We start from the raw sequence: 17,976 nt of genomic DNA, 5'->3' as shown, positions 1-17,976 counted from the left end.
TAGAATGCTAGAGGTCAAACCTTCAGGTATGGGGGCAACTTAATTTTCTCCATGCTAACAGTATGCTTTATGGATCTGGTCCCAATGACTCTACCTGAAAATATGCTATTTGGGAGACAAAATCTGTCTCAGAGAGGTAAGATAATTTGCCTGAGAAAACAGACCAAGCAAAGGATAGTGCTAGAATATTGTAGGGGGTGGAGAGGGAAAGAGACACAGAGAGAAAGAAAGAGAGAGTGAGAGAGAGAGAGTGAGAGAGAGAGAGAGAGAGAGAGAGAGAGAGAGAGAGAGAGAGAGAGAGAGACGTCAAGGACAGAGCCAGGACTCCAAGCCAATTCTTTTGGTGGGGGGTAGGGGTTGTTGCCATCATACTCAACAGTGCTCAGGTGCTCCTCCATCTCTGTGCTCTAGGGTCACTCATGGTGAAGATCAGGGGACTATGTGCTTCCACAAATTGAACCAGAGTCGGCTACATACAAAGCAAGTGCTTTAACCCCCCCCCCTTTTATTATCTCTCTGACTGTCCAATCCAATTCTTAACCCACCTCACTATTTCTTCTCTGGAGAGGGGTCAGGTACCAAAGCCCCCTTCCTAGACCCCTCCTTCTCTTCAGAGATCCCTCCCTCCTTCTCTCCTTTCCTAGATCCTTCCTTTCTTTCCTAGATGCCTTCCTCCCTCCTAGATATTTCCCTCCATCTTTTTCAAAGCCTTCCTCCTGGCCTGAGGTTCTCTGCTTCTTTGCAAAAATAAATTGGCTAAGACTGGCTTCTCTCTCTCTTCTCTCTCTCTCTTTCTCTCTCTCCCCCTCCCTCCTCCTCTCCCCTTCTCTGTTTCTGTGTCTGTCTCTCTCTCTCTCTTACACATGTGCGCGCGCACACACACACACACACACACAAAATGCTGGTGATAAGGGTGATTTGTGTTCAATAAAATGCTCAGGAAGTTTATCAATAAGAGTCAATCCCATTTCAAGATGGCCAGTCAGTTACTAGAATTAATCCTACTCCCAGAAAGAGCCCATGGGAGAGGCAGAGATACAGAAAAGCTCCTGTGAGCTGGGCTGGGGCTCAGACTGGGACTGTGTCCAAACTCCCTAAAAAACCAAAACCCTTGCTTAAGCATGGGGAATCTCTGTCTCTGTATCTATGTCTCTCTCCATCTCTCTCCATCCTCCTCCTTTCTTTCCCCCTTCACATACACACATGCATGCACATACATATAACATAATAACAACACAGGGAAGTATTTATGTCCCCCAGGTATATGACTGAAAGAGAAGGCTTAAGAAGCCTGCCTGATGACATAAGGTGCACTGAGGGGCGGGCTGAGATTTGGATCTAGTCCTGAGCCCGGGGCCTGGACCTTCAGGTACCCCACTTCAGGGAGTTCCATTGCTGTACCACACAGCCCTAGGGCCTCCCACTGCCCTTGTAATGTGGAGCAAGTGGGAGCATACAGTGGGCAAATAAATATTGTTTCTTGGGCTCCCTCCATTCTTTGGGGCACTTTCAAGAAGAAAAACAGGCCAGAGAAGGGGGGATTCTTCTGTGTCTGGGACCCTTATGTATAAAGCTGGACAGTGCATCAGCATCAGAGCCTGCTCAGTTAGCTACAATTTTGCAGTGCATCCTTTCCTTCCAATGCCATGGTACTGGTCTCCCCAAACTCACAGCAGAGCCCTCAGAGTTGAGATCCGGCATTCGGAACCCATCACCACTAGGCCTCTGGTGTTTGCCCTTAAACTGGTGACTGGCCTTCCTCTGGACTTTCTGTCCTTTCACCTCAAAAAGATGGAAACTAGAGACCCCATTGCCTTGTCAGACCTAAGATGAAGACTCCACTCAAATCTGGTCATGTGAAAATACATTTTTTTTTTTGGTTTGGGGACCATACCTGACAGTGCTTAGGGATTACTCTTGACTCTACACTTAGGAATCACTCATGGCAGATCTTGGAGGCCCTATAGGATGCTAGAGGCCAAATCCTGATAAGGCAGGTGCAAGGCAAGTGCCCTACCCACTGTGGTATTGCTCTGGCCCAAAACATCTTTATTGATGTCCCAAACTCCCATGGAGGTGGCACTGAAACTGGTGACGTCCCCAGCCACTCCTCCCACTTCTGCCTGGAAAGGCCCTCACCCGCATACAGTTTCTAGTCTGAGCTGGTCAGAGAATTTAGCCATTCAGCTGACCAGGATACATGAAAGAGTAAAAGAAGGATCCAATAGTTCTTGAGGCTCTGGAGAGCCAAGCTCCACCATTCCAACGGTCAATCCCAGTCATTTCCAGAACAGCTGCCAACTGCACCTCCTAGACCCTCCAAATTCTCAGGCATCCACCCAGATCTCTGCCTTCACTTCATTAAGCACTGCCCCAGCCTTCCAGACACCAGACTGTCCCCACCCCTCAGCGACAACCTGACCACCCACATACCTGGAGAGGGTGGGTATTCATAGCTTACCTCTTGTGGCCACACACTTGCACTGCGCCAGCGCCCTGCACAGAGGAAGAGCCCGAGTCTCATTCCACAGAAGCCCAGGCAGTGAGAGAGCACGCCCGCCACAGCCTCTGTGCAATTCTGCTGCATAATCAGCAGAGAAAGAGGAAAAAAATGCCAGAAATAGCAAGGTTCATAAGCCTTCCTGACAACTCTTGGTCCTCTATTGGCTGGAGGCCTGGCACACACACACACACACACACACACACACACACACACACATTCCTATAAGGTGAAATGGGAAAACCTGTTATTTAACCTCTTTTATAAAAATCCATCTTCCATCCCAAATTGAGTCTGAGTATTCAATGTGCTCGGTGGCAGTCTCCACACCCTGTTTTGGGAGAGAAAGGGGGCAATTGGACTCCTCAGCTTTCCTCACTCTAGTAAGCTGCCTGGTGGGTGGGGTGGGAGTCACCTAGAGAGGCTTCTGGAAGGGCAACCTGGCAGCACCTGTTAGTATGGGGAACTCAGGGTCTTTTCATCTGGTGATCAGACTTGAGAGCCTCCATCCCACTGAAAGACCCTCTTTCATGTGTACCAGTGTACATGTTTACATGTGTACCCTGTGCACAGGGACTGACACAGAGACAGGGACAGTGGGGGACAAAAACTGGGACCTGCCCTGCACTGAAATACAGCATTGAGGTAGGTTTGCAGGTGCTGACTTGGAACCTGGGAAGAAAAAGCCAGGACCAAAGTGCCATTATTATGAGACTGTTGGGGCATGATTTGGAGGTTCTGGCAGAGATGCTGGACTTGGCACACAGTGCCCGAGAAGAGCCCAATCCAAGCTCCTCTGTCTTCTTATAACTTAGTTTTTTCTTTCCCTCCAGCACATATTGCATTTGTGGTTTCAAACAAACTTAAGAGCAGAGACAGTTCAAAAGGCTACAGCAGACACTGTGCATGTGGAAGCCTGGGTGCACTGTCCTCCCCAACACCAGCAGAAGCAACCTCCAAGCATGGAGGTGGAGTAGACCCTGAGTACCACCCCAGGTGTGGACCAAATAACAATAACAACAGCATCCAAACAAAGATGCCTCCCTGGTGCCTGCTTGTTCCTGTGAAGTCTGAAGGCCAAGGGCCTGGTTTTCCACCCCATGACTGATACCGCAACTAAGATATGGTGGTTTCTTCACCTGCCCCAGGGGGACAATTAGGAATCCATAAAAATGAGATTTTTGGGATAAGAAGGAACAGGGTTTTGAAACCTTGCATGTCTGCAGAATCGGTGAACTTGCTCCAGCCTCAGTCTCTTCATCAGTAAAGTGGGGATAACCACAATTGCTCACTGCCATGTATTGAAGAAGGTGCCATACAAGGAATTCTAAATTTTCAGACAATAGGAAGCACCAGAGGCTGCTAAGAGCTCCCAAGACAAAGAAGAGTTCCAGAGAAGCACCGAGATTGAGTATTTCTAGTTTAAGATCATCAGTGAGGGGGCCCAGAGGACACAGGGACAGCCAGCAGCAGGGGCCACTGTCTGTGTTCATGAAGGAGGCGGCGCTGGAGCAGTCTGCAGCCCTTCCCCTGCTGTTCCTAGCCCGGGCACACTCTCAATCTTCTGAGCTCAATCACATCCACCTCCTCTCCTTCCCTGCTTATCTATGTCCAAAGGCCCACAGTTCCTCGAAGCTTCTTCATCTTTGGGCCCCAGTTCCTAGCACTCAAGTAGGTGCTCCACAAATAAGCAGGACACACAAGCTGTGGTGGTGGCTCAAAGGGCAAAACACAGACTTTTTGTGTAGGAGGCCCAAGTCCATTCCCCAGAGAGAGCACCATTGGGTGTGGCCCCCCAAAAAAGCAAAACCAAGCAAAAGACATACAAGCTATAGAGTCAAAGCCCAAATGAGAGCCGAGGTTAGGATGCTGCACTAAAACTGAAAGATGCAGGGAACCTTCATACATCTTAAAGACTTGGCAAGACACCAAGAACTCTATGGATGGGAGGAAAAACAGCCCTGAGAAACTCAGATAGAAAAGCTTAGGATGGGGCTAGAGAGACAGCTCAGACAGTGCTGAACACAGTCTGGCACTGCATGTGGACCCCTGAGCACTGCTGTAAGAAACTCCTGAGCTCAAAGATAGAAGGTGTCCCTGAGCACCACCAGGAATGGCCTAAAAATAACCAAAAAAGCTTACAAGGGGCTAGAGAGATAGAGCAGCCTAGGTAGAACACTTACCTTCCATGCTATTGACCTGGTTCAATCCCCAGCAACCCTATACTCCAAGTCAGGAGTGATCCTTGAGCAAAAAGCCAAGAGTAATCCCTGAACAGTATCAGGTATAGCCCAAAATACAAACAAAAATAAGAACAAACCAAAAATAGCTCAGAATGAAAAAGGACTTTTTAAGGCCTAAATTTGTATTAACAAATATATGTCTTCATCACATGAACATCATAAGAAAATGAAAACAAAATAAGATTCATTGAAGGAAACTAGCATTTTCCAAGGACACATTAATAAAGAATGAAACAAGAAAAATGAATAAATCAGCACTTCCTGCGATGAAGTATTATGAAATCATGAAAAAGATTGCTATTTATTGACCTGGAAAATGGTCCAAATTGCTTGTGGGGTGGGTGAGAGAGAGAGAAAGAAAATGAGAGAGGAAGGAAGGAAGGAAGGAAGGAAGGAAGGAAGGAAGGAAGGAAGGAAGGAAGGAAGGAAGGAAGGAAGGAAGGAAGGAAGGAAGGAAGGAAGGAATCATGAAAAAGATTGCTATTTATTGACCTGGAAAATGGTCCAAATTGCTTGTGGGGTGGGTGAGAGAGAGAGAAAGAAAATGAGAGAGGAAGGAAGGAAGGAAGGAAGGAAGGAAGGAAGGAAGAAAGAAAGAAAGAAAGAAAGAAAGAAAGAAAGAAAGAAAGAAAGAAAGAAAGAAAGAAAGAAAGAAAGAAAGAAAGAAGGAAGGAAGGAAGGAAGGAAGGAAGGAAGGAAGGAAGGAAGGAAGGAAGGAAGGAAGGAAGGAAGGAAGGAAGGAAGGAAGGAAGGAAGGAAGGAAGGAAAGAAGGAAGGAAGGAAAGAAAGAAAGAAAGAAGGAAGGAAGGAAGGAAAGAAGGAAGGAAGGAAGGAAGGAAGGAAGGAAGAAAGAAAGAAAGAAAGAAAGAAAGAAAGAAAGAAAGAAAGAAAGAAAGAAAGAAAGAAAGAAAGAAAGAAAGAAAGAAAGAAAGAAAGAAAGAAAGAAAGAAAGAAAGAAAGAAAGAAAGAAAGAAAGAAAGAAAGAAAGAGGCCGGGTAGGTGGCGCTGGAGGTAAGGTGTCTGCCTTGCAAGCGCTAGCCAAGGAAGGACCGCGGTTCGATCCCCCGGCATCCCATATGGTCCACCCAAGCCAGGGGCGATTTCTGAGCACATAGCCAGGAGTAACCCCTGAGCGTCAAACGGGTGTGGCCCAAAAACCAAAAAAAAAAAAAAAAAAAAAAAAGAAAGAAAGAAAGAGAGAGAAAGAGAAAGAAAGAGAGAGGGACCAGAGATCAAATCCAAGGCCTCACACATGCAAGCCACCTCCCCAGTTCAATCACATAATTTATGATTGACTTGCTAGTTTATCAGAAATCAGTGGTGCTGATATATAAAATCTAGAAGTATATGATTTCACAGAAAAAGCTAGAAGGTAAAATGTTTTAGCTCTCCTTTGTTCCTTTGTTATTCTTTCATTCGACAAGCATCTTCTAATCCCTCTCTGCCCCAATACATCCCAGTGCAGAGTAGGTGAGCAATTTGTATTACAGAAAAGAATGACAATATAATTTGTAGGGGACAAATGGTTATATAAGGGTTCCAGGGTCAGCCTCTAAATAAGGCTTCACATAAAGCATTGTTCAAGTCAGACTGGAAGGGAGGGCAGCATGAAGAGAAAAGAAGATGTATTTGGAGAGAGGGAGTACCACTACAACAATGCTCAAGACTTTCTTCTGGCTCTGTGCTCAGGGGACTGATTATATGTGGTACTGGGGATCAATCTGAGTCAGCTGTATGCAAGGCAAGTGCCTTACCCCTGTACTATCTGACTATCCCTAGAAGGTTTTTCTTTTTTAAATATTTTTTAATTTTTAAATAACCTTTATGGAAATGACATGTTCTCAACATATAGAGGCATCTATGCACAGCCTTCCACATCAGCTGAATATTCTGAATGTTCTGTAAAAAGCTGAATATTCTGTTCACTACTGGCAATCCTGGCTCCAACCTCACCACACCAACAAGCCCGTTAAAGCTGAGGTTGGATGACAATGCATTCGCCATCCCCTGATTATCAGGTACTAGTAGTGCAGGGGAGGGAGGCTGTAGGGGTAGAGTGGAGGTGACAGATAATTTTGGATTTGATTCATCCACAGATGCTGAAAGAAGAATCTTGGAGTGTGACTCTGCCATGTGTGAGAAAGCAGCTCTTCAAGCCTGGCTCATTCATACTGAGCACTGCAGTGCTGTAGGGTAGGTGGGTGGGACTGAGGGGCCGATGGACGGGGCGGGAAGGTGGGGCTTTTAGGAAGATGGGAGGAGCTTCTGAGTTGGTAGGCAGGGTTTCAGGGCAGCCTCCCTGGCAGATAGAAAACCATAAGCATCGTCTTTTGCTTTGCAGGGCTCTTGGGGTCCAAGGGCTTCTGGTAGGTGAAGGGGCCCAGAGCCAGAGTCCTTCTGCTCCCCTCCTTCCAGAGTGCAGCCTGGTGGGTAGAGTGCCCCTTGAGGGACACTCAGCATTTCTCGGTTGTATTTGTAATTTTTTGATTCAGCACGAGGCCTCTGGTTGGAAACAGAAATGACTCAGCTTCCTGTGAAGGAAAAGATTTCGGTCTTAATGCTTCTCTTCTCAGGACCAGAGCAGCCACAGGTCCAGGCCACCCTATCTTCTTGTTTAGTGGTCCCCAGAGTGAAGGGCAGCCATGCTGTGGGTTGCAGACTAGCTGGGCAGAAATCCCAGCTCTTCCTCTCTCCCACTCCCACCCCAGCCCACACTGGCTCACCAGAAAACTTCCCATAGGGTCTCTGGGTCAAGCACTCATGAGCCTGAGCCAGGCTGGTCATTGCCCAGCACTACAGAGGTAGACGGGAACGGTTGCTCCTTCTCACCATAGCCAACTAGGGGAAGGTTCTGCTCTGTTCAAGGAACCTCATTTTATTTCCATGTCTGCCCTAGTTAAGTTCCCATTTTCCAGGCAAGGAAACTGAGGCTCAAAGCAATGAGTGGGAAAACACTTCCATCTTCCCATCTGTGAATATCCATGCACATACCTTAGTTCCTCTTTGAATGGATCCAGAGCAGGGAGAGAACTCAGAGGCATAGAGCGAGGCTCTGAGTTCAAACCACGACATGGTTTCCCGCACCTCTAGGTGCGGCCCTATGGGCCCCATCATCACCAGGCCTGAGTGTTGAATGTTTACTCGGTAATACCCGTGAGTGCTCCTCGGGGGGCCTAAGCAGTGTTTGGGAGGTCCTAAGTAAACAAGCACTAAAAATAAAATCAATAAAATGGAGGCACTTGTGGGGTAATAGGGAGCAGGTGAGCATGAAGTAAAGTAGCGAGACAGCCCGTCCCCTGCCTTTCCCTTCCTCGTCGCCCTGACGTGCACGCTGACAGAGCAACCTTAATAGTAACTGACTAATTTTAAACCCTGTGATTACCAGAGTTGATTTCCATGGAACCTTCCTTTCACAGCACCAGAACCTCTCACGAGCGGTAATTACCAAGTTCAATTTTAGCTCTGTCATATCCAACCACTGGCGCTCACTAAGGCGGCTGCTTCCTCGCCAGGTAAGCTGGTAATCAAGTCGGCTCTGCTGCTTCATTTCACAATATTGTGATGCCCCATCAGCACCTGTAAGTGTGGAGAGGCTCGAGCTTCTATTAAACCACTCTCACAGCCCAGCCCTCGCGCCACTAAGGTGTCCTGGGGAGCCTCGTGGCTGCTTGCTCCCGTCAGTCCCCCCAACACAGACCACCCAGAACCAGGCCACACACCCTAGCATGGAACCCTGCCTCCCTCCTCTTTGGAATGTCACCCCCTTCTACTCCAGCTCCAGCCCTCTCTCTCTACCCCCATCCCCATCCCCATTCCCCCATTCCCATACTCCACGCCCTCCCATTCTCATCCCCTCATCCCTATCCCCATCACTACTCCCCCATCTCTTCCTCTATCCCCTCTTTCCCCCATCTTCACCCTCCACTTTGCTCCTATCCTCACTCCTCCATCCCCATTCCCTCATCCCTACCCTACTCCCCTCCCATCCCCACCTCTACCTGTTACCCCACTCCTATCCCTACCTCCTCTCAAATAGTCTTCAGATCTGTCAGCACTGATATCTCCCCCAACTTATTGTCAGGATGCTGGATGCCTTTGTGCTAGCCTCATTTGACCAAAGAACGCCTTAGCTGGATCTGTTATCAAACAACCTCCATCCACAGCACTGACCTACCTGGTCACTGACTGTGCCCACAGCAGGACTGGTGCTCACGCAGGGCAGGAGAAGCCAGAGAGGAGGGGTGGACTTAGTGCTGGTGCTAACCTTTGCCATACATTGGCAGGAGCTGGCCCTGATGGGACAATAGACAGGAACTGTGCCTTTGATATGCAGCGACATTCAGAGCCTGCACCAGGTATTACCTCCACAGAATTCCTGCCTGTATAGAGCCCAGAACAGACCCTTAAGTCCCGTCTTTAAATCTAGGAAAAGTAGGGTCTGAGGACTTCCCTGAGGCTAACAGAGGGATTTCTTCCAGCTCCAAATGTCAGTCAAAGCTGAGCTTTCCCTGAGGAGCTGCCAGCCACTTCCCTTGGGGATGAAATCATACAGCCCCTGTTTTCCTTTGCACCTGAGTTTCAGGAGCAAAGCAGAGCCCAGCTGGCAGCCTCTCTCAGAAACTGGGGGGCACAGTACCCACAGACTCATTTTCATTTTCCACCTAGAGCTAGTTTTGTTTTATACTTCCTTGGCATTGATCTTCTAACGTATAGGATACTTTCATGTCTTTCACTAGATTTCTTTCATGTGAATGAGTGACCCCAAATAAATGAAAACCTGCCAAAAGCGAGACCTAGAGACATGGGATAGAATCACAGTCAGCCCTGGAGTCTGTCTACTACACCTCAGTTCTTCACAATGACTAGATCTCCCTCTCCATCATTGCCCCCAAACTAAGAAGGAAACTATGTGCAGGGCACAATAAAAGGTTCAGTAACAGCATCTCAACTTCTCAACAACTACAGGAGGTTAGAGCCTGCAGAGTAAGCATTGAATCTACCTGCTTTGTCCTAAGCAAAGCTTTCTGCCTCCACACATGCATCATTCTCGGACATGATTCCCACCCCCCTCTCCTCACTCCCTTCCCTTCTTCCTGTTGTTGCAATGACTCAGGGCACCACCATTGGATGTGGTGCACAACCATTTAGTCATGAGGCCCAGGTGACATACTTGGATGTGGGATCCCAAATGACAGTGCTGCCAGGATTGCACTTGGCATGGGGGCAGTGCCAGGGATCAAACTCTGGGTATGAGGACTGGAGAGATAGCACAGCAGGTAATGTGTTTGCTTGGCAAGGGGCTGACCCTAATATCATTCCAGTGATAGATGACACCAGCTTTACCCCCAGCTTTACCACACTGAAAGAATCTCCCCAAACCCCGTGTGTGATTCTCAGACAAACAGAGACAGCTCTGCATTCCTCTGGCACAGCCTGGAGCCCCTGCTATTGTGCCTGGCACCCAGCAGGGTAGTTGCCCAGTTAGCAGAGCTAAATGCTCCGAATCTCCAAGAGTGAGGGCAGCTGACATGAAGTCCTCCAACCGTTCCTCCCCACCCCCTACTAAGCTTTCCTCTCCTCATCAGATGAATTCATGGGTGGCATCCATGGAGTTGGGGCTGAAGATATAGCTCAAGGGGTACAGGGATCAAACCCCCACACTGCAGATGAAGGAGAGGGAGAGAGGGAAGGAGGGAGGGAGGGAGGAATTTGCCTTCACTCTTCAGCCAGATGACTCTCTGGCCAATGAGACAGCAACAATGTGGGCACTGCTAGAGGCCATGCAAGTTGATGTACTGCCTGAGACTCCAGGGGCACCAGGGGAAGTCCCAGCTAACCTTCTGGAGAGCAAGAGGCCATGGGAAGGGCAGAACCTAAACAATGAGTCCCAGTCGATCACCAAGTGAGTGCAGCCACTCTAGGTCACCCAGCAGCCAGGGACTGGCCCATGGCCATCTTAACCCCCTAAGCTCAGAAGAGCTGCAGATACCCCAGAGCTGGCTGATAACAGAACTGGCTGGGACCACTCACTGGCCACCACATACTCACAGCCAGGCAGCACTGACTGGTCCTGGCAGGATCCAGCTGAGAATCACAAAAGTCTCTGGAGTAGTGGGAGTGGGGCCCTGGATTAGAGCCTGCTGGCCTACTGCTGTAGTTTAAGGCTGAACAAAGTCTGTTCCATCTCTGCAGCAGTGTAATATCCCGGGCTATCTCCTTGGTGGGGTGGCCAAAGGCTAAAGCGGGAACATGTGTGAGAGCTGAGAGGGAGCTAAAAAGCTCTGTTCCAGGAAAGGGGCAATGCAGAGGAAAGGACAGTCGAGCTAGATGGGGTCCCCTTCATGATCCACGCTGCACTTATAAGCTGTGTGGCTTTAGGCAAGAGTCTCAGCCTCTCTGCACTTCAGGGGCACCTGAGGTAGGTCATCTGACAGGCGACCAGTATGTGATAGAGTCAGAATCCTGAGCAGCCCTTCCAGGCATCTGTGAACCTTCAAGAAGTACCTCAGACATGGGCTGGATGTAAATAGGGTGTTTGCCTTGCACACTGCTGACCTGGGTTCGATCCTCAGCATCCCATATGGTCTCTCAAGGCTGCCAGGAGCGATTTCTGAGCACAGAGCCAGAAACAACCCTGAGTACCACTAAATGTGACCCAAAAACCAAAAAGTGCTGCCGAGTATGGCCCCAAAACAAACAAACAAACAAACAAAAAGGTATCTCAGACACTGAGCATAGTGCTTGGTGCATAAGACCGTTTTAGTGAGTAATAGCCCCTCCCCTTTGCTATTTCAGCACCCTGAAACCTATCTCACTAACAGGGTGAACCTCACCCTGCACCTTGATACCTGTCTCACTAGCAGGGATGTCATTCACCCTGAAGGGTACAAACTTCCCTGTCTGACAGCAGCACCAGAACTAAGGTGACTGCAGCTAGGAAAGGGGAGAGGTAGTCACAGGAGGAAAGGAGAGGCTGAGGGAAGGAGAACACGATGTCTCTGCCAGGACAGGGGCAGAAGAGAAGACTGTGGGATCCTGATCTGGACCTGTCCTCAAAGTCTTGCACCCCCCACCCATGCCACATCTACATCTGCCTTCCCCTGGAATAGTCACTGTGGTAATTTCCTCTAGCCTCAGGGATTAAACCTATAGCCTGGGTCTAGCCACACAGAAGGGAGGTTGGTGAATTCATTCCCTGGGAGGTGGCCAGTCTGAGACCTCCATGTCCTCCTTGAACACAGCAAGTTTCTGAGATTCTCTCTGTCTCTCTGTCTCTCTGCCTCTCTCTCTCTGTCTCTCTCTCTCTCTCTCTCTCTCTCTCTCTCTCTCTCTCTGCCTCTGTCTCCTTTGGTCACTCTGTCTACTTGTCCTGTCTCTGACTTTGTCTCTATGTCTCTCTCTACTTCTCTGTTTCTATCTCTGTCTATTTCTCTCCCTCTTTATCTGTCTCTCCCTCCTTCTCTCTCTGTCTGTCTCTGTCTCTTTCTGTCTCTCTCCATCTGTCTCTGTCTGTTTCTGTCTGTCTCTCTCTTTGTCTCTGTCTCTCTGTCTGTCTCTGCCTCTCTCTGTCTCTCTCTGTCTCTCTCCGTCTCTGTCTCTCTGTCTCTCTCTCTCTCTCTCTCTCTCTCTCTCTCTCTCTCTCTCTCTCTCTCTCTCTCTCTCTCTCTCTCTCTCTCTCTCTCTCTCCCCTCTCCCTTCCTCGAGTCTCAAACATTCCAATACCCAGATCCCAAGGCCTATCACCAGCTAAGAGCAGGCCCCCAGGCTGCCCTGATGATAGGTGTCCAAAGAGCAGAGACACACCTAAGACATGCCAGAGCCCCACAGCAGTGCTACCTCCATGGCCACACTCAGGCAAGGCGAGAGGGTGTGGCTCTTGTGGGGTTCCACCCAGACCCTCTTTACTGGGGGCTCCCCACTCCCCTGTGACTATGGGGCTGGTGCCCACAGCTTCTCCTTCCTTTGCAGAACTGCCTGTGGCTGAAGGTACAGAGCCCAGGAAACAGTTATCCAGGCACAAGCTCCAGGGACCCTGATGTCAGGGGTCAGAGAAGCTTCATCAACCTTTAGGGCTGACATAGCCAGCCCACCAAGGCCAGGGATCCCCAGACTTTTGTCCCACTAATGAGCAAGCATTCTAAGGTTATCTCCTGTCCCACCTGCCTGGCTGAGGTACTAATCCTGTCCCCTTTCCCCATCCCCAGAATAGGTTTTTTTTCCACCCCAACCAAGTCTTCGCATCTTCCTCCTTCACAAAAGGGCCGTACCCTCAACCTAAAGGTTGCCAGAAAGAGGGGTGGGTGCTGGAGGAAGGGGGAGACCAGGCCCACTAGTGCCTACCTTGGAAGAGACAGACCTAGGCTAGGGTCGAATGCAGAGTGGAGAAGGGACAAGCAGCCCTTTCCCAGCACCCCACTCTGGCCCACCCTGGGGCATGAGCCCCCAAGCCCCTCCAAGGGGATGTACATGACCTTTGCAAGACTAAATGCAATAAGCATGTGCTGTGTGCCGAGCAGACCCCAGGGCCCGCCCCCGAGGCAGCAATAATCCAGATGTGTGTTTGGACAGGAGACACTCAGCAAAGCTCAGTCAACGGTGCCTATAGCCTGAGAAGGGAAGCGCTTCACCTTTTGCTAATCGCTCTAATTCATTTTTTATTACTAACTTTCCTGTTTTCTGTTTGCCGTCTGATTGAAGATATTACCAAAGGCATTTAAACAGCACCAGACTGCATCACAATGGCAAACACAACTCCTTTTATTGAAATCTGCATTAATATACATATAATTCCCTGATCACAAAGACCTCATAGGACACATGTTCAACCCTAAGTAAAGGCAGATTTGGCCAGAAGAACAGGCCCAGTGGAAGGTTTTTATTCCCAATGATACAAGCTGGGTCAGGAGCACAGTAGGCTGTGAGAAGCACTTCCAGAAGGGCACTTCCATCCAGAAGAGCAGATGGCTCATGGGGCCGGGACACAGGCCTTATATCAGAAGGCAGGGGTTCCATTCCTAGGTTCCACCCCTGAATTTAGTCCCCAGGTTCTGTCCGAGTTCCATCCCTGGGTTCCATCCCCAGATTCTATCCCCAGGTTCCAACTCTCAGTTCCATCTCCAGATTCCATGCCTGAGTTCTGTTCTAAGGTTCTATATCTGGGTTCCATCCCTGACACTACATGATCACCCCAGTGGCCCCCTGACCCCCCTGAAGCCCCTCTGGATGTGGGTCCAAAACAAACTAAAGGACTTTCTCTTGCTGCTGGAGAAACATCGGGCAGAGGGGCAGGCAGGCAGAACATTCTAATGGGCCTGGGAGCCCTTTATCTCTGAAGGCCAGCTTGACTGTGGCCCAGAGCCCCAACTGTGGCAGCCAGAAAGGTACCTTCCTCCACCAAATCCCAAGGTCACCACGTGTGGAGACCAGGGAGGCAACCAAACAGGAGAGGTCAGCCAGCCCTTATCCCAGACACCCAAAAGCCAAAGGACCAGATTTGTAGAACTCTGGGTCTAGTGTTGTTTCTAACTTTGTCCTTAGGCTGGGCTGGGAGAGGGGGTGAGATTTCCCACCCTTAATGCTTGCAGGGCCTGAGACACTGTCTCTCACTGTGGGCTGTTTCAGCCACCTGGCAATAACATCCAAACAAAACTAATTACTGTTGGAAACAACCTGGGGTAAGACCAGGGCAGTCTTCTCCAAGAAGGCAGCCAGTGCCTGCCCTGATTTGTTCACTGCTCCAACAACTTTTACTGAGCTTCTGCCAGACAGAACTCAGAGATTGAGGAGCCCATGGGAAGTATAGACACTATAGTTTGTCCTCACCTGAACATCAGTTCAGGGAATCTCCTGGCTAAGTCAGGCAATGACCAGCCCCACAAGCTGGGAAAGAGTCGCAAAGTAACTATAGATTTGGGGGGCTTTGGCATATTTTGGGGTCCTCCCAAACAATGCATAAAGAACCCCAAATCCTAGTTAGCCTTGCACTCAGCAAACCCAGGCTCAATCTCCAGCATCCCATATAGTCCCAGAGTACCACCAGCAGTAATTCTTGAATGCAAAGCCAGAAGTAAGCCCTGAGTATTGCTGTGAAAAAAAAATTTAGAACATGTAAGCGCACCGAGGAGTACAAGGGTGCCTCAAAACAGGGGAAGCGCCCAAAGCCTGTAAGCTGAGGCATGAAGGGCTGCTAGGACTTCTCTAAGCTCCTGAGCTACACTGCCAAGGTTCTGCAAAGAGAAATGACAGCTCTTATGTACCCATCAGAAAGCTCGTTGTGTGGCCTGAACATCTCCTTGGTGCCTTCCTCCCAATAAATTTGTCCCTGAGTGCTAAATGTCTTCAATGCCCAAGGAAAGCTAATCCCCCTTTGCTGGCAGAAGGGTGGGGCTGCCTTTCAGAAAAACAAGGCAAAGCAGCAAATGACAGGCTGTGTGGACAGAACAGATGACGGCAGATGGAAAACTGTCCCGCAAAATGTCTCGACAGTGTCGTGGCTTATTGTTAATGCTGAGCCATTAGGAAAATACAATTATGTGCTTCACTGGTACTGTAAGACATAATCCAAGACCACGTGCAAACTCTGGGTGCTATTTCCAAAAGCGAGGCAGGATGAGCTACAGGAGCAGAATGGAGCAGAGCAACTATGGCTGGCACAGGTGGTCAAGCTGCCCTTCCCCATCAGGTCTGCTCTGCCTCATTTAGAATCAAAGCATGGGAGCTGGGGATGTAGCTCAATGGGTTGCAGCATACACATGCCTGGCATGCACAGGAGACCAGGTTTGATCCCCAGCATAGTCCCGCCCCAGTACCACCAGGTATACCCCTGGGTACAACCCAGCCTGGAGGACATCCTTCAAAATAAAAAAATAAAAATAAATAAAATCAAAGCCTGCCTCTTACGCATTCACAAATAGATATGAAAAGGGAATCACAGTGAACTGAGATAGGGGCTTAAACAAGCACTGCACCTCACTGCATTTTCAAAACAGGGAAGAACTCTTAGTCCCATATTGCAGATGAAGACACTGTAGCCCAGGATCTTAGTAGCCTCCCAAATGCCCACACTCTCTTCTCCAGCCTCATTGATATTGTTAATTTTATTTTAGGCGTCATGGTTTACAACACTGCTAATGATAAGGCTTCATTCATATGACATTCCAGCACCACCCCCTTCACCATAGTGTTTATTTCCCTCCACCACTGTGCCCTCCCATCTAATTCTTCCCAAGGTAAGCTTTCTACTGAAGACCAGTTCTTCATTTCTGTTGCAGCACCATATGGCTTTATCTCTACACTTTTCTCCTCTTCTTCCCAGTCCAGATGCTGTTCCTTCTACCTGGAACATTTTCCATACCTTTCTAATCGAGATAATTTGACTTGAGTACCAGCAATGACTCCTCCTGCGGGAAACCTTCTCTGACAATCCCAGCTGACCTACACCTTTTGAAATTGTTGGCATTTGCTTGCCTTTGTAAGAAGACTGTGTCTCCTCAATAACTAGGCCTTAATCACCCATTCATTCAGGTATCAGCCACGGGGCCCTGCCCACAGTGAACAGGGATGAACAAAGGAATACATTCTCAAGACGTTTGCAAAGCCAAGACTTGGTCCAAAACAGTATAACTTCAAAGTATATCCACTGACCAGAGTGTGGCTTCTTATGCAGATGAATCTGAAATGTGTATAATATATGACAAGATATGCCAAGGGCTTCATTCTGTCCACCCAAAAATGTGCAAAAGCCACACTCCAAATAAAAATAATGACCAGTAATACTGCCCAGGTATACTGGATGATACCTCTGTGACATTCTGAGGAAGGCAGAGGAACAGAATAGAATCCCTTTTCTGCAAGAACTACAGCAGCTCAAAGTCACGCCCTACACCCTCCAGCAAAATGGCCCAGGTCCATGACTTAACCCTATCAAACTTCTAAGACACTAACTTTGTTGTAGATCTATAGATCCTGGACCATAGAACACCTCAAATTTCATAGCTTATGAAATTGAAAGGAAATCTACCATCTTCCATGAGCCTGAACAGTAACACAGAAGGCTCAAACTAACACCAACTACAGCCCAGTAAATCCTCAGACACTGACTTAGTAACACCATAGAGAGATATAACAATCATTTCAAATTGTCCTTTATTGATTTAAGCTTTGATCATTTCAGTTGTTTTGTTGTTGCTGTAACGAACAATATGAAGTAAGTTTGTTTATGCATGGAAGTAGCCTATGGTCGTGGGTGGGAGATTGGGGACACTGGTGAAGGGAAGGTCACACTGGTAGTGGGATTGGTGTTTGAAGATTTAGTACTTAAAATAACTGTATTATGAACAACTTGGAAAATCGTGGTGTTATAATAAAACTCAGAAAAATAATTCATAAAAGGACCAATTTTTTTATAAAGGTGCAAAAACTCTAGCATTCAGGGGTTTGTAAGTTAATGAATGTGGGTTTACAGGTTAGCCAGTTCCTCTTTCCCTTGTAGGAGAATTTCATCTTTGTTAATGCGCCCAGAAACCTGATGCAGGTAGGGTAAGGACTGTGCTACTAAGCAACTCTGATCCTAGCAAAACCGATACCTGATTCTGAGATGCATCTGGACTATCAGGAACCATAAATAAATGATAAATATTCACTACTCTAAGTTTTGCTAAGTAGAAAGACTCTTACATACTTGGGGGAAGGGGAGGAAGTGCCAGGCCTCAAACATACAAGATAAGTGCCTCAGCCACTGAGTCTGGTGTGAGGCTCTGAGTGACAGCAACTGTCATAGCTTTCCTGCTCAGAGCAAGGGTGGGAAGAGGTTTGGGAGGGGGAGGTTGAGCCTCCTTAAGACAGAGGTAGAACCTCACCACAGGCACAAACCTAAATGTGGAAACTAACAACTTCCAGGTCCCTTGTAGGGAACTTAGAAGGCCTCTAAAGTTGTTGTAAGAGTTGTACTTTTGGAATCAGAGAGATGACTTGATGAGCAGAGCACCTGCTCTGCATATAGGAGGCCCAGATTCTATCCCTGGCACTGCACAGTCTCCCAAGTACCTTCCATAAGTGAGCCCCAAACACAGAAGTGGGAGTAGCCCCTGAGCATTGCAAGGCATGACCCCAAATTTTAAAACAAAACATCAAGATGCAGGTCCTGTGCAGAAAAATACTTTAAAAAAATTGAAAACCTTTGAAAAAGATTTGGTTTCCAAACGAACCCATGTGGTACCAACCCTTTGTTTCAGT

General features: G+C 48.3%; 1 protein-coding gene across 3 annotated transcripts in view; it reads right to left on the bottom strand.

Moving 5' to 3' along the window:
• TOX2 (TOX high mobility group box family member 2) overlaps window positions 1–17,976 on the bottom strand; it is a 127,269-nt gene that overhangs the window by 95,490 nt on the left and 13,803 nt on the right. The window contains exon 1 of one of the 3 annotated variants that reach the window (XM_049779244.1): window positions 8,126–8,232. The exons of 1 other annotated variant lie outside the window; for it this stretch is intronic. In XM_049779244.1, the coding sequence (XP_049635201.1) occupies window positions 8,126–8,212 (87 nt within the window). In that variant the 5' untranslated portion in view covers window positions 8,213–8,232. Of the gene's footprint in view, window positions 1–2,461; window positions 2,588–8,125; window positions 8,233–17,976 lie in introns of those variants that run through there. One more of the 3 variants, XM_049779242.1, reaches the window with a different exon arrangement.

This window comes from Suncus etruscus, chromosome 9, assembly GCF_024139225.1.
Source record: "Suncus etruscus isolate mSunEtr1 chromosome 9, mSunEtr1.pri.cur, whole genome shotgun sequence".
NCBI classification, from domain to species: domain Eukaryota; kingdom Metazoa; phylum Chordata; class Mammalia; order Eulipotyphla; family Soricidae; genus Suncus; species Suncus etruscus.
The sequence above is the reverse complement of the archived record's forward strand: the minus strand, read 5'-3'. Positions and strand labels throughout refer to the sequence as shown.